The 20,946-nt window shown below is 38.6% G+C and overlaps 3 protein-coding genes across 5 annotated transcripts; 1 reads left to right on the top strand and 2 right to left on the bottom strand.

Moving 5' to 3' along the window:
• Window positions 1-8,608: 8,608 nt before the first annotated feature.
• On the bottom strand, window positions 8,609-15,731 carry LOC133716926 (G-type lectin S-receptor-like serine/threonine-protein kinase LECRK4). The gene is made up of 2 exons (XM_062143562.1): window positions 14,733-15,731; window positions 8,609-10,259 (listed from the first exon to the last, which is right to left on the bottom strand). Exons 1-2 carry the CDS (start codon window positions 15,681-15,683, stop codon window positions 8,760-8,762), a joined length of 2,451 nt encoding a protein of 816 aa, XP_061999546.1. The 5' UTR covers window positions 15,684-15,731; the 3' UTR covers window positions 8,609-8,759.
• LOC133715222 (uncharacterized) lies at window positions 10,396-14,703 on the top strand. Of its 2 annotated transcripts, none has more exons than XR_009848964.1 (5): window positions 10,396-10,766; window positions 10,855-10,973; window positions 11,670-12,696; window positions 13,424-13,486; window positions 13,832-14,700. XR_009848964.1 is itself a non-coding variant. In XM_062141632.1 (5 exons), the coding sequence occupies exons 3-5, from the start codon at window positions 11,683-11,685 to the stop codon at window positions 14,141-14,143; spliced, it is 462 nt and encodes a 153-aa protein (XP_061997616.1). In that variant the 5' UTR covers window positions 10,396-10,766; window positions 10,855-10,973; window positions 11,670-11,682; the 3' UTR covers window positions 14,144-14,703. The 2 variants fall into 2 exon arrangements, 1 of the variants encoding a protein (XP_061997616.1); XM_062141632.1 differs by having other exon boundaries at window positions 11,670-11,769; window positions 13,832-14,703.
• An 896-nt stretch (window positions 15,732-16,627) lies between the features above and the next one.
• On the bottom strand, window positions 16,628-20,217 carry LOC133715838 (uncharacterized). Of its 2 annotated transcripts, none has more exons than XM_062142501.1 (8): window positions 19,751-20,217; window positions 18,989-19,136; window positions 18,721-18,871; window positions 18,451-18,576; window positions 18,285-18,365; window positions 17,960-18,152; window positions 17,587-17,857; window positions 16,628-17,178 (listed from the first exon to the last, which is right to left on the bottom strand). In XM_062142501.1, exons 1-8 carry the CDS (start codon window positions 19,955-19,957, stop codon window positions 16,919-16,921), a joined length of 1,437 nt encoding a protein of 478 aa, XP_061998485.1. In that variant the 5' UTR covers window positions 19,958-20,217; the 3' UTR covers window positions 16,628-16,918. The 2 variants fall into 2 exon arrangements, with proteins under 2 accessions (XP_061998485.1, XP_061998484.1); XM_062142500.1 differs by having other exon boundaries at window positions 16,628-17,181; window positions 19,751-20,215.
• Between the last annotated feature and the right edge of the window lie 729 nt (window positions 20,218-20,946).

Here is a 20,946-nt window from a genome sequence, read left to right as displayed (position 1 = left end):
AGGAATGCCACTTTCCTTGAAAGGGACTACGTTCTTGATGGAAATGTTGAGCAAATGGTAGAACTCAAGGAAGTGTCCAACAAGCCACAAACTAACACTCCATTTCCCATTGAACAACTTCCTGAACCAACTATAACACAAACTCCAAGAATTTCTAGTAGGATCCGGATACCTCCCAAGAGGTATGGTTTGTGTCATGAAAGCCTTGGGGAGTTAAATCTCCTTGGTGACAATGAAAACCTGTATGATCCTTCTAGTTATAATGAAGCAATGTCAAATGTTGACTCAAAGCAATGGCAAGAAGCCATGGAATCCGAGATTGACTCTATGTATACCAATCAAGTCTGGACTCTCGTTGACCCTCCACCTGGTATTAGACCAATTGGAAACAAATGGGTCTTCAAGAAAAAGATAGGTTCAGATGGTAAAATAGAAACCTACAAAGCAAGGTTGGTGGCAAAGGGCTATAAGCAAAGAGAGGGCATTGACTATGAAGATACGTTCTCTCCTGTTGCCATGGTTAAATCTATTCGGATATTATTTGCTATAGCTGCTCACTATGATTATGAGATATGGCAAATGGACGTAAAGACTGCCTTTCTGAATGGCAACCTTGAGGAAGACCTTTATATGGATCAACCTGAAGGCTTTACATCTAAAGATGACATTCATAAAGTGTGTAAGCTTCATAGGTCCATCTATGGACTCAAGCAAGCTTCAAGGAGTTGGAACATCCGTTTTGATGATGCAGTCAAATCTTTTGGTTTCACACAAAACATGGATGAACCTTGTGTTTACAAGAAGGTCAGTGAGAGTGCTGTTGTGTTCCTTGTACTTTATGTAGATGACATCCTACTATTTGGGAATGATGTAGGAATGTTATCTTCAATTAAAGTTTGGTTGTCCAAGACCTTCCTTATGAAGGATCTTGGAGAAGCTGCCTATGTACTAGGAATAAAAATCTACAGAGATAGATCAAGGAGATTAATTGGATTATCTCAATCCTTGTACATAGACAAAGTGTTGAATAGATTTCACATGGAACAATCTAAGAAGGGTTTTCTGCCTGTCAGACATGGCATTCACCTTTCTAAGAAAATGTGCCCACAAACGATTGAGGAAGTGCAAAAGATGAGCAAGATCCCATATGCATCTGCAATAGGGAGCCTCATGTATGCGATGCTATGCACAAGACCTGATATCAGTTATGGCATAAGCATAACTAGTCGATATCAGTCCAATCCAGGTTTAGAACACTGGAATGCTGTTAAGAATATCCTTAAGTACTTGAGAAGGACTAAAGATTTATTCCTCGTTTATGGAGGTGGTGATTTGCAATCAGAGTTGCAAGTGGAAGCATACACAGACTCAGATTTTCAATCTGATGTGAATGACAGAAAATCCACATCAGGGTTTGTCTTCACCTTGAATGGAGGTGCAGTAAATTGGAGAAGCTGCAAACAAAGCGTTACTGCAGATTCCACTACTGAGGCAGAATACATTGCAGCTGCAGAGGCTGCAAAGGAAGCAGTTTGGATGAAAAAGTTCATCAATGAACTTGATGTGGTTCCTACCATTGAGTCACCGATTCCACTTTACTGTGACAACAATGGGGCAATTGCTCAAGCCAAGGAACCAAGGTCTCATCAAAAATCCAAACACATCGAAAGACGTTTCCATATCATAAGGGAGATTGTTAATCGTGGAGACGTTAACATTCTCAAAGTAGCATCTGTTGATAACATATCGGATTCATTCACTAAGCCTTTATCACAAGCAAAGCTAGAACAACATCTTGAGAAGATGGGTGTACGTTTCATGGGTGATTGGGTTTAGTACAAGTGGGAGATTGAAGGAATTATGTCCTAAAACAATCATTTTGATGTAATTATTATTAATCAAAAGGGCAAGTTTATTGTTCATTGCTTATATTTAATATTTGATTGAACAATGTCCAAGGAATATGAGTTAAAGAGAAAGTAATCTAAAGAGTTAGATGTGTGAGACCTTTACTCTTTCACACTCTTATCCTAAAAGGTTCCTAGTCATAGGATTATCACTTGGACATTGATAATCCGGAAAGACTAGCACATACTATGTATGCTCAATATGGAGGATGATATGTCTCTTGTCATTTGTGTAGAGACACTAATACAAGTATGTGGGTGCTCTTAACTTAAAGAGTACACTGAACGCGATCATTAGAGTTCTTGTATGGAGTCTTACTTACATGTCAAACTTGAACTCTAAATTGCAATAATACAAATTAGTCCTTTGACCTGAGACACCATAGTTGTCTTATGAGTGAATGGATTATCTCTTGATGATGCAATAACATTGTGTCCCTTAATGGATATAATAGATGCATTCATTGGTATAATCAATTCGGTCATGGAGACATGTGAGTGTACAATAAGGAATCTCTATCCTTAAGTAAATAAGGTGTATGTTCAAAGATGTGATTCAATGAGTCTTTGGCCAAAGCATTGAATGAGATTAAAAAGGAGTTTTTAATCACATTCTAAGAATCACATAAGAATGAAAATCACATTAGGGGATTGACATATCAATTCCATACCCCGATGATGTGATTTAGAACATAGTGTTAGAGAAGGACCGTATTGTATTGTAATTCCAATTGAATAGGTTCTTTGTCATTCTACATTAACTAGGGTAGTCATGATATGTTGCAAGACGTCACTCATGACTTGTGAAGTCCCCGAGGATTAATAAACATTTATAATCCTAATAACAAGGGAGAATCAAAAATGGAGTTTTTGATTCGTAAACAAAATAGAATGGTTTCTATAAACTTCACTGCCTTGTTAGTTAGAACCTAAGAGATCGCACACCATATAAGTGGATCCTTGAGATTGTATATGAAGAAGATTAAACAAGAGTTGGTTATGACCAAATAATTAATTAGATTTATTATTTGGACATAATTAGGTTTTTCGGGTAAAACCGAACCTATTGGGCCTAAACGATTGTCGGGCTTTTCGTGTGGACTTGGGCTTCACTAAATGAGATTTAAATGAAAGCCCAAGACACATTTTTAGTGCCCAATAACAAGTATGGACCAGCCAAAATATTGGCTTTATGAAAGTCAATATTTTCTTTTAGTAATTGGAGTTATTTCCTATTATATAAAAGTGAAAGCATGGACAAAGAGAATAAGAGTGTCTCCACACTATTATTTTCAGATTTGAGATAGAGAGAGAGAAAGAGTTCTTTCTTGGTCCATTACAAAATTAAAGGAAAGAAGAACATTTGCATAATTTCTTCTTTTCTTTCATCTTTCTTCATCTCTTGATTCACTTGGTGAAGATCCTTAGAGGCCATATCCTTTTGTGGCTTTACTTGTTACATCAAAGAGAAGATTACAAGCACAAGAAGGAGTACAAGAAGGAGTTCTTAATCCAAGGTGCTTCAAGGTGGAGGAAACACACACAAGGAGAGATCAAGGAGAGGAACTTTGGTGGTTCACTTGGATCGGATTAAAATCACGCTCCAAGGGTGAGTAGAACATAAACTCCTTCTTTGTTCTTCCTTACTATGCATGCTATGTTTATATACATATCACAATAAGCCAAGATCATGGGTTAAAGGAATGGATTTTATGTTTAGTTAGTAGTTTAATGGTTAAACTAATTCCGCACTAATTAAAAAGTTTTGAAATCCATCCATTCCTTCACTCTCGACCTCTCCTTCAGCCCTTTGAAGTGATGATCGATGTTCGAACTATCCAAGAATCGAACCCAGAGATAAGAGATTCATGTCTTACGACCGGTGAGTTTTCCCTGAGACTCATTCGATTTTTGTTTCAATTTTAGCTAGAAGCGCATGGATTCATTTGATTCATGTTCTAAATTGAGTAATCTCTAAGACTCTAATGCTTTTGCTGCTTTGCATCTTGCTGCTGTGGATCTCAAGTGGAATGGGTCTCTGTTGCCGTTAATCTCAAGTGGTATCTATGAGTTCTTAACCTGTGATTTGTTGCTCTTTCTTTACCAATATGTTCTGGGTTTTCATGGTTTCCCTTCTGTGCTTGCAGGAACAGGAGGACCAAGGACTGAGTTTGAGTGTTTGAGACTTTGAGGGAGACGAAGGCAAAGTCACTGTACAAATGAAAGTATAATTCATTAATTCGTACTATGCATAATTGATAATTCTTTGTAGATTTGATTTGCAGCAATTGTGGTAGGTTTGATTTATGAGTAATAGATACATCTCATCTTGAGAATAAGGTAGAATTAGTAGTTTTGAGTAATGTCAGTACTCACTATCTATGTGTGATGGCTGTAGGTAGAATTAAGACTGAAGAAAATATAGTCATGTACCTGTGAATTGTTATGTTCTGAAATTTTAAGTTTGTTTTTCTTACTGTGCTTTTCAGGTGTTGTTCTGTAATAACCTCGATTTTCAATCGAGCAATACTTGGCGGCAGTTTTATTCAATGAAGTATTCATTTCGAGTTGGTGGAGAATAATTTTACGTCAAATCTCAATTGTTATTGTTGTAGCAAGGATTAATCAAATTTCCCCTACAATAATCAAATCCTATATTTCTGGTTTTAACACAAAGTAGTGGCAATCACTTTGTTAAAAAAAAATGGAGGCGTGCTTTGTGTTTCAAGCAATAAGTAAAGTAGTGCGACACTAGTTTGCTTTTTATTATACATTTGTATAGGATTGGTGGTATACCAGCTTTGGAGGAAGAAGAAAAAAATTCATTTCTCTCTCGTTCTCTCTTTCTGCCGAAACAACACCAGAAAAATCTGAAGATTTTCTCCAAGCTTGTTCTCGCTCCACAGGCCTTCGATCGACCCCAGACCACGTTCCACAGCTTCGCCTCTTCCTTTCGCAGCTGCCGGTAACAGCCTTTCGCCGTCTCGTGGGCCGTACACGGCGGTGGAGCACGAGGCCGGTTTACCCCCGTTTTGATTTCAAGCTTGATATCTCAAGCTACCAGTCACCACTCCTCACCAAACTCCATCCACGAGCTCGCCTCAACCTCCTGAAGCTCCCAGAAGTAGCCTTGCACGGCGGCGCTACTCGTGGTGGCGGCTGGAAGCCAGACCCGATCAAAATCGAAAACCGAGCTATCAATCTCTATATCTCTAGCTTTAGACCATCGTTTTGGGTGATTCTTGAACTGGTAAACTCACCTTGAGTTTATGAACAAATCTCCAGAAATAATCGAAGCGATTTGTGGAAGTTTTTACGTGGATCGGAGCACCTGCCGGATTCTGGAATTTTTCCGACCACCGAAGCTTTCGATCGATATATCTAGAGCTACAGGACGTCGTTTTGAGTGTTTCTTGGACTGGTGAACTCAGAGTGAGGATATTAACAACTTTCCAGAAGGGATCGAGGCCTGAAGTTGCAGTTTTTACGTCGAACTAGGAGCTCGCCGGTTTCTGGGTTTTTTCCGGCCAACCGACTGGTTCGAGGTAATTTCTATCCCTTCCGGTCATTTTCAGCTTACATGCTAGTTAGGAAAATCATTAGGCATGATGAGATGAAGAAGGGCAGCCCGGCCCCGACACCATTGGCGGCGGTCGGCGGCGGCTCTGCCACTAACTCCAGCGGCCATTTCCAGCCACCTCCAGGGGTCAAAAATATGGTTTCTATACATTTTTAGATTCTATATTTCAATACGATCTTGTCGATATATTATACGCAATTTTTGGATATCGTATGATTAAGTTATGAATTTTACGATTTCGATCGATTTCGATCGTTCGATTTGTGATCTGTGAAGATCGGACCGTCTGATGGACTTGTAGTTTTGATATGTTGGTCTTACGACTGTCCCAGTGGCTTTGTGTGGTCATGGGCGAAGATCCGACCGTTGGATCTTCGTATAATTGCTAAACAGTGATTAGGGAGGCGATTCGTGAGAATCCGTCCGTCGGATTTTCGTATAAATTGGTAAAGATGTTAGTAAGGACAATTCAGGAAGATCTGACCGTTGGATCTTCGTGATAATTTTGGAGGATGACTTTAATGGCGATCCGTGAGGATCTGACCGTTGGATCATCATTTAATTTCGATCCGATCGTTGGATTGTCGTTTAAGTATGTTTTTGAGTTGTTGGCTAAGTTGAGATCATTATTGGATTAGGTGATCGATGGATTTATTTGGCGGACAATTTGTGAAATTGTTGTTGAGCTGTTAAGAAGACGCAGCTGGATTACAGGTGAGTAAACCTCACGTGGTTCATATTACGAACCCAATGCATTTAATTGCTTTAATTGTTGCAATCGTGTGATCTATAGTTGATATTAATAGGCATTCCTGTGTGAATGTCTATGTATATATATTATTTACGTGAAATAATATGTATTATGTGAGTTGTGAAATAATATGTATGGTTGGAGTTGTGTGAGTTTGAGGTTACATTTTTGAGTCAAGTGTGTCTCGTTTTAAATGTATTGGTCCTTGTACCAAGGTAGGAGATAGGTAATCACGTCTTTGGCCAGACGAGTGGTTACTTGTCTGATTTATGACCAGACGGGTCTGAAATCAGATGTCACAGGTACCGGTGGTGACCAAAGTGGGGAATAGGTAATCACGTCTTTTGGCACGGACGAGTGATTACTTTTCTGATTATGACCAGACTGGTCCAAAATCAGATGTCACAGACGGTGACCTAGGCAGGACATAGGTAATCACGTCTTTGGCCGGACGAGTGGTTACTTCCTGTTAGAAATGTTGAGGATATTTGAGTCTTTTAAGTTTGAGTTTTTAAAAGAGAGTCTCAAGAGTATCCTTTCATTTATGTTGTGGTGTCTTGGAGTTACTTTGTGATTGTGTGGTGGTTGTTGAGTTATAAGAATTGTAATTTAAAAATCAACAGTTCTTTCTTGTTTACTCATACGAGCTATCAAAAGCTTACCGGGTTTGGTGTTGTTGCAATCCCGGTACACTATTCAAATTGTGTAGCGGGTACTACTACAGGTCAAGAGAATCAGGATGGAGATCGAGCTGCGTAGAGTGACTGCAATTGTGGCAATCTAAATTACTTAGTGAGTCTGTGAGGTGTGTTATATGCTCATTTAGAGCTTTACAATATTGCTTGTGAGAGTGAATTGTAATAATGAACTCGAAGTTTTGAGATTTGGAGTTTGTGTATCATGTGCTGAGGTTGTTTTGAGAAAAAAATTTCAGAACGTTTATTTGATTAAGTGGTTTAATTCATGTTTCGGATTTGAATTTATTATTCAAAATTCGGGGCGTGACATGTTCCAATCTCAGAAATTCAAGCAATCATCTAATCAAGGCCGGCTTAGACCTGGAGCAACGTATCATTTCATTCATTTGTGTGAAGTGTGAACTATGAGTGTTTGAATTAGAAATTGTATGAACTATGAAGTGATGATGAGATGAACTGAAGTTGATGTATTGCTTTATTTGCTCATGGTTGTACTGAAGTGATGATGAGATGAAGATGAACTGAAGTTTGTATTGCTTTATTTGCTCATGGTTGTACTGAAGTGATGATGAGATGAAGATGAATTAAAGTTTGTATTGCTTTATTTGCTCATGGTTGAACTGAAGTGATGATGAGATGAAGTGTTGAACTTTGCTTATTTTTCATTTGCAGATTTGCTTATGGTTGGGCCTTTAAATTCATATGATTATTGCAGTTTTTCATTTGCTGGACAGGTTTGACCGTTTGGGCTTTTACAATTGCAGTTGGGCCGGAGCTGAAAGCTGGCCCAATCTTAAAGTCGGTTGGAGGCCCAACCAACCGATACCAACCGGCTATCTCGGTATACCGACAAGTTGGTATACCAACTTTTTGGCTGGTAATTGGTAGCCCATTTTGTGTACCAACAATGTTCGGTTCGGTACGTGGTATTGGGCTTCAAGGTCCGGTACCGAACCGAACCCAACCCTAATTATTTTATTATGAAACAAGCTTCTTATAACTTCATCGGGACTGACATTCAGAAAGCAAATACTCTGAGGGCACGTTTACTTACTTGGAATGGGAGGGAATGATTACGGAGTAAAAACATTCATTTGTTTACTAACACATAAAGGAATCGGAATGATTCCGGATAAAATAATTCATGCGTTTACTAACACATGAAGGAATTGGAATGGATGTAGGTCCCACATCTTTATCAGGAATCGATTCCTGAATACTTAGGAATTTGATTACGAAGGGGGGAGATGGGTTTAGGAATAAATCCTCCGGAATCAATACCGATTCATTTCTTCTCCAATTCCACTTGTCTCCGATTCATGATTATTTTCCATTCCAATTAAGTAAACGTGCCATGATTGGTATCTGCATCCAACAATAAGCGCATTACATATTGATATATCCCTACATTAACTACTAGAAGTAAAAGCCTTATTTAATTTATAACATTGAAAATCCAAATAGAAGAGCTACTACCTCGGCTAGATCGATGCTGCACAAAGACCAAATTGTACAAGAGCAAACACAATGTTATTTCAATAATTTTTGACCTCTTTTGCAGAAAAGGAAGAACCATTAATTGAACCATTAATCACATGCAGATTTTCAGTAAAAACTTCTGATCACCTTAAATTAAAGGGGAAAGAAAATGTTCAATTTTAGAATTAGGCTGTGTACATAAATTGTAAAAACTGTTGAATTAATATTTTGATCTCGAAAGACCAGCTACTTTGATTAGCCGTTGGCGCAACATAAACTTGTAGAATGAATTGTTAAACTTATACAGACCTTACTTAATCAGTAGTGAAGAAATACAGTAAGTTTCAGCAAATTGAACTAAAAGGAGAAGGACTTGGAGGTACAGATACATCAACCACTCCTTCGAGCATTTGTGTAACCTTCTTCATGGTGGGTCTCAAAGATGGATCCTCTTGTATGCACCAAATTGCCACCATTACTAGCCTCTCCAACCTTTTCATGTCATTTCTGGCCTCCTCATCATCCTCGATCATCTTGTTTAATCTCCTTTGCGTGTAGCAATCGTAAACCCAGTCAGTTAGTATCACCTCTTCTTCATTTTCCCTTTCCATTTCGAGGCTCCTCCTGCAACAGATAATCTCCAACAGCATCACCCCATAACTGTAAACATCAACCTTTGCAGTAACTGGAGTATTTCTGAACCATTCTGGTGCAACATACCCTCTGGTCCCTCTAATGACTGTATGAGTCAGAGTTTGATCACTTAGCAGAAGCTTTGCCAATCCGAAATCCGAAATCCTTGCTGTAAATGAATCATCGAGAAGTATGTTGGGGGGTTTGATATCACAGTGGATGATCTGAGTGCTACACTCCTCGTGTAAGTACATTAGCCCTCTGGCAATACCAAACGCAATTTGGATCCGTTTGTTCCAATCAGGCCTTGAAATCCCAAACAGAAAGCTAGCCAGTGTTCCATTGCTCATAAACTCATAGACTAGGAGTTTATTTTCCCCTTCATCACAAAAGCCGAGCAATCTGACGAGGTTTTTGTGATGGGTCTTGGCTATTGCACTCGCTTCTGCTTTGAATTCCTTTTCACCTTGTTGTGCCACCTTGTCCAACTTCTTGATTGCCACATAGTTTGTTGAGCTTATAGATGATATGATTCCCTTGTACACAGTGCCAAAAGCCCCTCTTCCAAGTTGTTCTCTGAAACCATCTGTGGCTTCTTCGAGCTCTTTGTAAGTAAAAGCGCGTAGATTTCCGTCCATAATACTTGATGTGCTAGTGATAACCCCATGTGTTTTTCGGTATGTGTAGAAAATAAGCAAAGCAATTGCTGCAACAAATAAGAAGTTGAGAAACACAGAGCTACCTAGAAGGAGTACTCCTACTAAGACGAGAGTTTTCTGATCTTTCTTTTCTGCGCTTGAATCTCGAGATGCAGGATTCTCAAAAGCATCAGCAGATTTTGGTACTTTGACGAGAGCCTTGCCGTACATATTCCAGTCTACCTTTCCATTCGAGAGTGGCAGTTTCTTCTTCTTGCAGCCCCCATCGAATATAACAGCCACGACACAGTTACAATCGTCGAGGCAGTTTCTGCTACAATTATCTTCACTGAGTCCCCGCAAATCTTCATAGTTTACAGAAGTGGGCCAGAAAGTACTTTGTAGCTCACGGATCACATACACATCTTGTGGTTCACAACTGTTTATCCTGTCTTGTTTGCAGCCGCGCAACTTATATTCGGGATCTAAAGGAGAAAAGCCAGGAACGCATTCACAAATTGGCCTTGTGTTTGCATCAAGTCTGCAGTAACTGTTCACTACAAGAAAAGTAGTCTACCACAACATCACAATAACAACATGCTCTAAATGTTCGTTGTTACTTACAGTATTCGACAACGAGCAAATAATGTGCGTTGTAGTAAATCATTTAATACCACACGCGTCATTTGCACGTTATTAATTTGGTTATCAACAATCTACTTTGTGTGTTGTTATCTGCAAGTTGTCAATTAAGTTATCAACAAGCAGGTGTGCACGTTGTTGAAAATTTTTCAGAATGACAACATGTGGCGAACGCTGTCAAAACTTTGAGATAAAAAAAAAAAAATTGGTGAGGGGAGCTGTCCGTTTTATTCTAAATTTTAGGAGAAATTTGAAATTTGGTTGACCTACCTTTTACAAAGCCACTAAACGCCCTAGTCGAAGCCAAAACTCATTTCCCGCCACCAAAAGCTCTCGCCTCAGTCGACGGTGACCTTCATAATGTTCGACGGGCTCGGAGCCACCTAGTCGTTTCAGACTTCAAGCAGTCCTTCCCTCCCGCCATCAACTCGTCTCCAGGTACCAATCGCTCTTCATTCTCAGTTTTCAATTTCAAATTCTCTCAAAAGCTCAGATCTCTCTCTCTCTCTCTCTCTCTCACTCGCAGCGTCTCTCAGCTCAGCTCAGCTTCTCTGTCTTTGGTTCCCTTCTGAAGCTCAAGCTCAAGCTCTTTCTCAAGATCAGCTCCCTTCGATTCCTGCAATGCTTCTCCGATTCTGATTACAGGTACTTTTTTTTGACTTATTGTTCGTTCATGGTAGTGTTTGGTTCGAAAATTTTCGGAAATTCCACATAGCCATATACTCAATTGAATGGGAAATTGAGTATATGGCTTTGTGGAATTGAATGGGCAATTGAGTATATGGCTTTGTGGAATTGAATGGGCTTCTCTTATTGTATCTGCAATTGATTAAGAAAGTTTAGTTAGCTGCAATCTATGACTAGTTTTCTGCATTTTGAGAAAATAGGTAGAGTAGAATAGCACGGAATTTTGACATTTATAGTTCTGCAAATTGTTTAGTTTCAAAAATATATGAGGCAAATTGGAATAGGCTAAGTTTAGTGTGAGAATTTGCCTTTAGCTTCTCCTTTCGATTCAATTCATTGTTTAGTGAGGACTGCAATTTCTGCTTGTAGGGTCAAGAGGGGGAAGAACACGGTGGCTTTAACAAAGTAGCATTTTAATCTTTCATTGATTCTTAAAAGCCAGAAGAATTAAACATGAAGTTGAAACTGGACATGAATTTAGCTAACCGAAACCATAACTTGGACCTAGGCTGCAATTGCATTACCTGCACCACTTTGCTATAATGACTAAATCTGTTTTGGTTTCTCACCCGGCTCATGCTTCTTGGTATATCTTAATATCTTAAGATTAGTTACTCTTGATTTGTCATTCCTTCCTTTGATCTTCATCTGCAGGTGTGGTCCTTGAATGATTATAGCTCCAAAATATATAGAATTGTCACAGAAATATCACGATATTATATTCTTGAAGCTTGATCGTGACCAAGAAAATAAGGTTTGTCATCTGTCATGTTGAAATTTTCTTTGACATCATTATTTTTGTCAGGTGCCAGTGCTCTTATCTTATGTTTATTTTGATTATTGTTAGCAGCCATTTGTCTCAGTGCTATTTGTCTACTACAGTCTACTGAACAATCTAATGCTCTTGAGTTGATTAATTTGTTTTTTCCTTCCGAGCTTCATTCTTTTCTCAGTGTAGGTACTCATTCACTGCACTTTTTTTTTATCCTGTTTTTCATCTATGATGAGATTTTTTTATAGTCTACATATATCGACTTATTATCCTTTTTTTTTTCTCTTTTCATTCGTGCAATTTTACAATCCATTTTATTTCTTTATCAAAAGCAACCAAAGTGCCATACACTACAACAAGTAAATAAAGATACAATAAATCCCACAGCAAACTGCTGATACTATCTAGCAAAGGCGATCAGACTATCATTCCAATTAAACTGTCAAGGCTTTTTCTAAATTCCGTCAGTTTATCTTGAGTTTCTCCTTCCTCATTTTTCAGTGATTCTGATGTATTAATGAAAGATTGTTTGCATTTATCTCCCTTTGCAACATTTATGAAAAAACAAGGCATCTGGTTTTCTTGACACATATGGTATCACATCTCACTTCTCACTTGTATGGGCGTAAATGTTATAATGGGAGTTATGTCTCATGCTCGTTTAGGATGAGAGTTTAGAATTTTATAATCAATAAAATAAGTGAGGCAAAACTTGCAAAGGATCTCTGAATTGAGGTAAGCATCTCTTGGATTAAACCTTCTGTCTCAACCTTCTGTGATGCCTTAAGTTGCCTGGTTGTGGATTTTCCTACCAAGAAACGTGCAATTGACAAGGTCAAGCCAGCAAATGTGAAATCTCAGATAGAATGGGACAACTTTGTGAAATACAAACTTGGTCCTGAGTTTCGGGTAAATTTCTCCTTCTATTAAATGCTTTTTGGACACATGGTATTGCATCATTCATGATCTGTTACAGAACTTCTATTAAGAGGCCACTCAGGAGGTACAAATCTGCTCTTGAAACTTGAATGCATTATTACTCTTCGGATTCTGAAACAAAACACAGAAACTGCCAATTATCTAGAACGATTCTATACCACCTCTTGCAATTGAATTCATTTGTACACTTCATCTCAAAAGCTCCTGTATTCTCGACTGCAAATAGCCATTGACATCTTCTGCTACATAATTGTGTATGACATTGTAGTTTACTATTAAAATATGACTTATATTGTTTAGGGGATCAAGTTATTGATCTGATAGTAGTTGGTACGTGGTATACAAAATTATGTATTAAACATGAGTGGGCGGAATAGTCTGGTATTCGATATGCCTTCATACCATCTTCAAGTTTTTTTTTTTCCTTTTTTTTTTTATGGGATATCATCTTCAAGTTGGAAATGTGAAACTACTGTGTTTTTGAGTTAAAATAAAAAAAAACGAGTTCTGGTATGCGATGAGTTGTTCAGTTGCAAGACTTACTGCATATGACTATAGGTATTACTTTACTTGTGGACCTGTGGTCATGTTGTGAACTACGAATTAAGATAGATCTGATATGCAGTTTCTGGCTTGTGCTTAACAAATCCATTGGGAATGAAGAAGCATAATCTAATGTGTCTTGAACTAAATTCAGGGACCTTCTCAACAGAACATAAACTTAGAGAAAATGATAAATGCACATGCAACTACTTCTCAGGTATGTAATCTCTGCTATAATTGGTAAGATTTATGAATTTTAGGTGAAACAAAATTCACCTATTGTCATGCTATAACAAGAGAGGAATTTCTGCTTTGAGGTTCCTGGACAACAATCATTAGTCATTACAGTCTAATTATCATTTTAGAGTAGGGCTATGCTTTGAAGAATAAAATAGAATTGCTCTTGGTAAGCAACTAGGTACTGTACGGTACATGTTCAGTTTTAAGTTTTATCCTCTTAATCTACTGATACAATAGCTATTACTTCCAGAAACTGTGTGAGCAATATTACAGTTAGATGTTTAAACCAATATTTCTCTCTCTTAATTTCTTATATTTGTAGTCACAACAATCAAGTAGACCAATCAATGCTCCAAGCAATGATCTTGAAAATAGAAGATGTGCACTTTTGAATTGGAACAATTATGAAGAAGATGAAGTGGTGGCTGAAGGGAAGATCTCTTCAACAAATCCAAGTACAAAAGTTCATTGTGTGCCTCTTGGACGAGATTGTTGGAAGGTTTGGGTTGACGTGGTGTTTGATGAGTATCAGACTATGGAAGTGTATAGAGCAACCATGGATGCCAAACAACTTGGTGAAGCTGTAGGAAGCACTCTTGCATGGCCCAAAAGCTCCATTAAAATGCTCCCTTAGTAGTTGAAGTAGCAGGTACATTTTGCTTTACTAGAGAATTTATGTAGGTGAGGGAGTACCATGCATGTTTTGTCAATGCTGATGAACAAAGAATCCAGTACTTTGTCATGCTTGTTTTGTAAAGAACATATGTATAAGAGAATGTGGCACTCCTAATGAAATGTAAATTTTTCATACATGGTTAGTGTGTACTAATATTGGCATGTGAATGAGTTTAAGTAATGGTGAATGTTTAGAGGTACAGGAAAGCATAACCCAGCAAATTGGGTGCAATAGTATGTACTGAAATTTTATAACAACGTATCCATTAATATGACAACGTACCGTGTATGCTGTCTAAAATTTATGACAACGTGCAGAGAATGTTGTTAAAACTTACAACATGCGCTTGAAACGTTATCGAAAATTTATGACAACGTGCATAGCTCATTGTTGAATAATTACAACAACATGCTTCGCCTCTTTTCGACAACGTTCAAAGCTCGATGTTAAGGACTCGGGGACTTTTAATGACTTTGGCATCTACAACATGCGGCAAACGTTGTCAAAAGTTATTGACAACGTGAATTGCATGTTGTTAAATATGTTTTTTCTTGTAGTGGTTATATCCACATGGCCCGCCGCCCTCGTTTCCAGTTGAATCCGAGCAAATATTTTCTGGGATAGACCACAGAGAAATCCAGGGTGTCCAATTCCCATTTTTTGGGGACTTCGAATGAGCGTATTGGGTAAAAAGCCCATCGGAATCTAGTGTTGCTCTGAAATAGTAATCTCTTGATGGGGATGCTGTTTTGTTTGAGAGGGTTACTATATTTCCATTCCTCAGAACAACATTGACTTGACCTGACTCATTGAAGGCTAGCTGATAACCAGAGTTCATTGGATCAGCTGCATCCGATGTTTTGCTTATGTAGTATGATGAATATGCTTGCTCTGTAGGCAAGGCTATGAGATACAGCTCAAGAGTACCGGCTTGTTTAAATTGGAGTTGAAACTGGCCCTTTGAGTAGTTGGTGGCAGTCTGCCTGGAAGATAGCTTTTCTCCAATTTCCAAAACTTGGGTTGGTAAAATGGTGTCTCTGGGGTCTTTGAAGCTCTGCCATAAAGGAGCTGATGAATTCTGGTTTGAAAGAACAAAGTTGCCTGAGTCAAGCATGGCAGCATAATTAGCAACTCCACTAATAACAGGCTGGGACCAGATTTCTTCTTTCCGAGGGCTAGTGAGCCTGAAATGACCATCCTTTGTGAGCTCCACTTTGGATCCTTTTGGTGCTGGATTGTCTCCATTTGCGTACCAAACAATAGTCTTTTCTGGTATCTTGTCATACCATATGGCAAGCAAGAAGAGGTCCTGATCACCAATCCGGCGAAATCCAAACGCAAATTCCCCGGAGGGAGAATGCCACGATTTAGAGTTGTCTGATGCAGTTAGGGACGACCCCAAGCTTATATTTGCAGTTTGATCAGCAGCAGCAGCAGCTACACAAAATGGTTGGACGACAAGGTAAAGGCCAAACAAGTGGAGAACCGAGAAGGCCATTTAATTTTATGGGATACCAATCTGATTAAGGGTCTTACATTTATACAAAAATTCTAGGTTTACGTTATGAAACATGCTGCCTAATTGCAGCATGCAATGACAAAATTTGGCTTTCATTTCCTTACTTTTTGAATTATTATTAGCTGTGACAATTGGATCTGTGTACACGTGTTTAGATTCCAGAAACCGACGACTCCCAAGTCTTGAGTCAAGGGTGACTTGTCAATATTTGTTTAGTTTGCTTTTCTTTGTTTCATCACTGAATTTGGACCGATAGGTTTCAATGGAGACTTTGAAAGCATTGTTTTTGACGCGTAAATTCTGGTTGCGTAAAGCATCTAATTTAATTATCTTTCTTCGAAAAATCTTTAAAGTTTGAATATTACGGAGCAAATCTTCTGGAGAAATAGTACTAGTAGTACTTGGAGGCGAACATTGCTGAACCTTTCATAGCGAGGAGAGAGAGTTAAACCAAACAAATGCGTCTGAGGAGGTAAAGAAGAAACAGGCAGTTTTCTTTGTAAAGTCTATTGTAGTAGATTTTTTTTTATGACAGTCTGCTGTAGCAGTTGTTTTGAAAGCTAAAGAACTGCCTTAGGTTGCCTTCCAAGTTTTACAATGCAATTGTCACTAAATTGATGAATTGAATCCAGGCGGGATAGTGTAGGCCCTTTTCAGGCCGTTAAATTAACAAATCCGAATCATTAATGGATCAAATTAACAAATCTAAAACCGTCCATTAATAATGAATCCGAACCAAATCCAGATCTGAATCAAAATCTGATCCATGGATAGGTAGTTCTTATTGGTTTCACCACTTACCACCCTAGACAGATAGAAAAACAAGACTAAACCCATAGGAAGGCTTGGTCACGTAACCAGTAATTCCACCAAGAAATGTTGAAACATAGGACGGAGTATAATTCCAACTTGACACTCTTACAGAAGCAAATTCATCTCGATATATTACACGACCATGAAAAGTTACAAATACGTTCTCAACCTGGGCACAGATACAAGGAATTCTGATTTAGGTAAACAAAGGGATTAATGGTACAAGAGCAATTGAGGGTACAGTTCCAGGAAGTGGTTGTTGCAGTGGGGCATCAATGAATTCAACCATCTACAAGACCAACACAACAATGAATCTAATGGACGGACACAGCTAAGTGAGGACTCTGTTGCTGCTAGGTACAGACTCAGGACCTCATGTAGTGAACAAACTGAAGAAACCCTTAATTAGACCATACATGAACTAGACCGAGCCTATTGCCGGTATAGATCTCGTTGCGCTCTTCATCGTAGAAGAGAGCAGTAATATCTTCCAAGGCTTCTGCGACTGTACTTCTAATTCTGGATGACTGGGCACGCTTCTTGGAACTGCAACTGCTTCCACAACAGTCACCACTACAACTGCATTCATTTTCCACATTCTTGCTGGCTTTTATTTTAGCAAGGCATTTCCCTGTCAAAATGTTGCTGATATTGATGGATCCTGCTGCAAATAGAGTGCAACACAGTTAGACATCCAAGCAAATCCAACACATTTTTCACATAAAGGGATAAACATTCAAAAGAGAACCATGCAATTAGATCCGTGGAGGTGGTATCCCCAGACTGGGTGCACCTGCCACCCCCATTTTCAAGAACAACTTTGAGCCTACTGAAGGACCGTAGTGAACATTATAAAATCCTCTGCCTAGAATAACAAAGATACAGCACTTCTACTATAAAAAGACTAGAACTTCAGGACATTCTACTCGTACTATATGCAAAGCAGGTCATCAAAGCCAAAAACATCAACCTCAAAGCAAACCAACTTGCATATAGTTCATGGAGAAGAATGTCCATGATGTATAACTATAAAAGGTGATCATCCTGTATAGGTACAAGCCAAAATTACCATTTCCTTCAGCTAATGGATCATCAGAATCAGCCTTGCAGTAAGAAATAATAAGATCCTGGTCACTAGTAATATATATGTTATTAGTATTGCAGTCGGGATGCCACAAAAGATGATCCTCAAACGAAGTCACAAGCTCCCCTCGAAAGTTCCAAACAGCCACAGTACGATTACGAAACGTTAAAAATAACTGATTCTCGTACAGAAATATAAAAGCCGATGGTGTCATGAATTCACTTTTGCTAACTTCTGTCATCTCAGAATTGCGAACCTACAGAATACAGATAATACCAGTCAGACTCAGACGATCAAGTGTAACAAACCAAATGAACACAAAATATTACTTCTTCAAGATATCAAAAAAGATACTCACATCAAGAATCTGGAGGTTCTCATTTTCTTGTTTTACAAGAAGCTTTTCATTGAACTGTTCAATGAAATCTACCTTCTTATTCCGATGAAGTAGATGGTTGAAGGATTTGAGAACACTACCATCCTCTATAGAAAGAATCTTGAGAGGAACATGGCTACTAGCTTTATTGAAAATTAACAACATGATCCCCGGACTGCAGCAAGAAAACAAACCAAAAAAAAGAGAGAGATAAGTGCCTGCTATGAAATAACAAAAGAACCAAGGCTAAAGGCAAAAACAACCATTGCTGTATGAGTCTGTGATTGAGAATGTGAAGAAAGCTTACCTAATCTTAATTTCTTGGACATGTTTATCTGATATGGAGTACAACATTGTATAGTTTTTAAGATCAAACACCTTGTATATACTGATCAAAATGGAAAACAAAAATTAGATAAATCAAGAACAAGAAGATGACCAAGAGAACCATACTAGAAAGATGAAATACTTACCTATCTTGTGCAGAGTAAGTGAGAACCTTCCCATTTACATCATCGAACTCTACAAATCCAGGCCACTTTAGTGACTCAGACTCAAAAAGAGCAAAGCCAGCATCTGGTTTACCCCTTCGTATGTATCTGGAACATACAGTTTGACAGTGTCTTTAGCAAGCAATCAAAGAAACTGATGTAAATTGGGTTAACTACATTGTTGTTTATGGTGGGTTATGTGTGTGTCTGTGTTTGTTTGTTGGGGGCAGAGGGGTGGAGGTATTCACTTACTCAATCCTTGTGCTTCTACATTTCAAAGAACTGAAATTGTCTGAAGCATAAACTGAAACTGTGATAAGTGAGTCATTGTTTTTATTATAAAACAAGCTTCTTATAACTTCGTCGGGACTGACATTCAGAAAGCATATCCTCTGATTGGTTTCTGCATCCAACAACAAAAGTTCTACATATTCATATTCCCCTCCATGAACTTCTCGAAGTAAAAACTTATTTCAGTAGATCCTTATAACATTGAAAATCCAAATAGAACAGCTACTACCTCGGCTAAACGCTGCACAAACACCAGACTGCGCAAGAGCAAACACAATGTCACGTGCTGCTACAATTTCAATAATTTTCGACCTCTTTCGCAGAAAAGGCAGAACCATGGCACAATGACCTTTTGGATCATGGGTATCATATTCCTCCTGTGCATTCAAACACAAGCAGAACTTAGATACTTCAAACAGACAGACCAACAATACCAATCAAAAGCTTGTCACCAATATATCAAACAGAAGAAAGCATAGGTAGTCAATATCTATCAGAGTTTACAGCAATTTTCAAGAATACTGGAGCTTAAGTGCATTAAGATTTTCATTAAAGATTGTTAAAAGAAACGAATACAAGTTCTAACTTCAATCTCCAAACTTACAACTTCCTACTGCAACCTAGCATCTGAGCCTTATTATACAGCATTCTTCCCCAGAAATCAAGTATTGGTATTAAAATCACGAAATGAGTTCTAAAAGCAAATCTTAAAGTAGAGCCTGTAACAAGTTCATAACACTTAGAATTTAAAGCTACTCAGCACAGGAACAGAGGTCCATGCCCAGATTAAACACAAACAATTAACTTCAACATAAGCCTAGTTCTGATTAATTAACAGCAAAACCCCATCATTTATTTCTGAATTAAATCCGAACCAGCACAAAACCCAGAGCCTCTTCATAAAACCCCAACCACCAAACCAATCACCCAAACCATCAAAAGCCCCAAACTTTCACTTCCATTAAAATCAAAGCAACTATATTTACTTTACCTGGAGACGAATATTCCGAAACCTCTCCTGGGCATCGCTCATAGTGAAAGCACGGTCACGCTTGGAGCTGATTTCGCGTCGCTGAAGCTTCTTAACGCTGTTGACGAACCCGTCCACGCCGCCAATACGGGGTCGCTTCCTCGCCGCCACCACCCTCCGGCCACTACACGGCCGCGGACTCGCCGATATCCTCCTCCCCCCTTCCATCAAAATCGTAACTTCAATTCAACTCCTAACGCATACTCACTCCTCCTCTTCCTTCTTCAATTTCGCCAATTCCTGATCATCAGAGAAACCCTAGATTCTCCGAAATTGGGGGAAGAAGAAAAGATTAGGGCTTTAGCCTTTAGGTGATTAGAGAGAGGAGAGGAGGTGTCTCCGTCTTGGGTGTGAGCTCGTCGTGACGGAGAGGAGGTTTTTGGTGTCGGATTTGGGAGGAGTGAAAATGTCTGCTCTGATCTGATTTCAAATTTATTTGACGGCAAATTTTGACGGCGAGTTGCTGGGCTTTCCTGTTTGAATCTAGGCCTGGAAGATGAACTGAGCAACTTTGGGCTACATTCTAGTTTAGAGGCCTAGTAGCCCAACTATATTGGTCCAGGGTTGAAAAGACTAGTCTACAACAACAAAATTGTAAAGAAAAATCTCTAGGACAACCTGACCCAAACGAGTCATAGTTGAAATCCCTTAACACACACACCAAGGGGAAGAAAATTGTCCCAAAGTTGTTCGTCCCTAGTAGAGTGATCAAGGTTAGCCAAAGCATCCGCCGTAAAATTTGATTATCTTAGTATATGTTGAAAGTTGATTGAAGAAAATGACTTGACCAATTGTTGAATGTCAAGAACAATGAGTCAAAACAAGAGATAATTTTGGCTGAATAACTTCAATGTCTCATTCACCTTACAAGAAGAAATTATATACAAATTACAATTGCGCCTAATAAGACAAGTACTACTCTTAAGGTAAGTAGTAAACCTAATAATACTACAGATATTACATAATATTACATATCACAGAATATTACAGAATATCTACATAAATAAGGTAAGCATGACTCACGCCAACACTCCCCCTCAAGTTGGCGCATACAAATCACGAATGCCCAACTTGTCAAGTGAGTCATGAAATGCCTCACTCGATACTGCCTTTGTGAGAACATCAGCTAATTGTTCTTCTGAGTGGACAAAATGAAA

Source organism: Rosa rugosa, chromosome 6 (genome assembly GCF_958449725.1).
Source record: "Rosa rugosa chromosome 6, drRosRugo1.1, whole genome shotgun sequence".
NCBI lineage: Eukaryota > Viridiplantae > Streptophyta > Magnoliopsida > Rosales > Rosaceae > Rosa > Rosa rugosa.
The sequence above is the reverse complement of the archived record's forward strand: the minus strand, read 5'-3'. Positions and strand labels throughout refer to the sequence as shown.

Bases quoted from the DNA above. Each gene is read 5' to 3' on its own strand.
- LOC133716926 (XM_062143562.1), bottom strand. From the start codon at position 15,683: ATGGCCTTCTCGGTTCTCCACTTGTTTGGCCTTTACCTTGTCGTCCAA. The intron at 10,260-14,732 runs AAACATATTTAA...ATGTTGTGGTAG, and splicing joins GATATAACCACTACAAGAAA to ACTACTTTTCTTGTAGTGAA.
- LOC133715222 (XM_062141632.1), top strand. From the start codon at position 11,683: ATGATTATAGCTCCAAAATATATAGAATTGTCACAGAAATATCACGAT. The intron at 11,770-13,423 runs GTTTGTCATCTG...AACTAAATTCAG, and splicing joins ATCGTGACCAAGAAAATAAG to GGACCTTCTCAACAGAACAT. The intron at 13,487-13,831 runs GTATGTAATCTC...TTATATTTGTAG, and splicing joins CACATGCAACTACTTCTCAG to TCACAACAATCAAGTAGACC.
- LOC133715838 (XM_062142500.1), bottom strand. From the start codon at position 19,957: ATGGAAGGGGGGAGGAGGATATCGGCGAGTCCGCGGCCGTGTAGTGGC. The intron at 18,872-18,988 runs GTAGTAGCTGTT...TGTTGGATGCAG, and splicing joins TTGTGCAGCGTTTAGCCGAG to AAACCAATCAGAGGATATGC. The intron at 18,577-18,720 runs GTAAGTGAATAC...TGTATGTTCCAG, and splicing joins TGTAGAAGCACAAGGATTGA to ATACATACGAAGGGGTAAAC.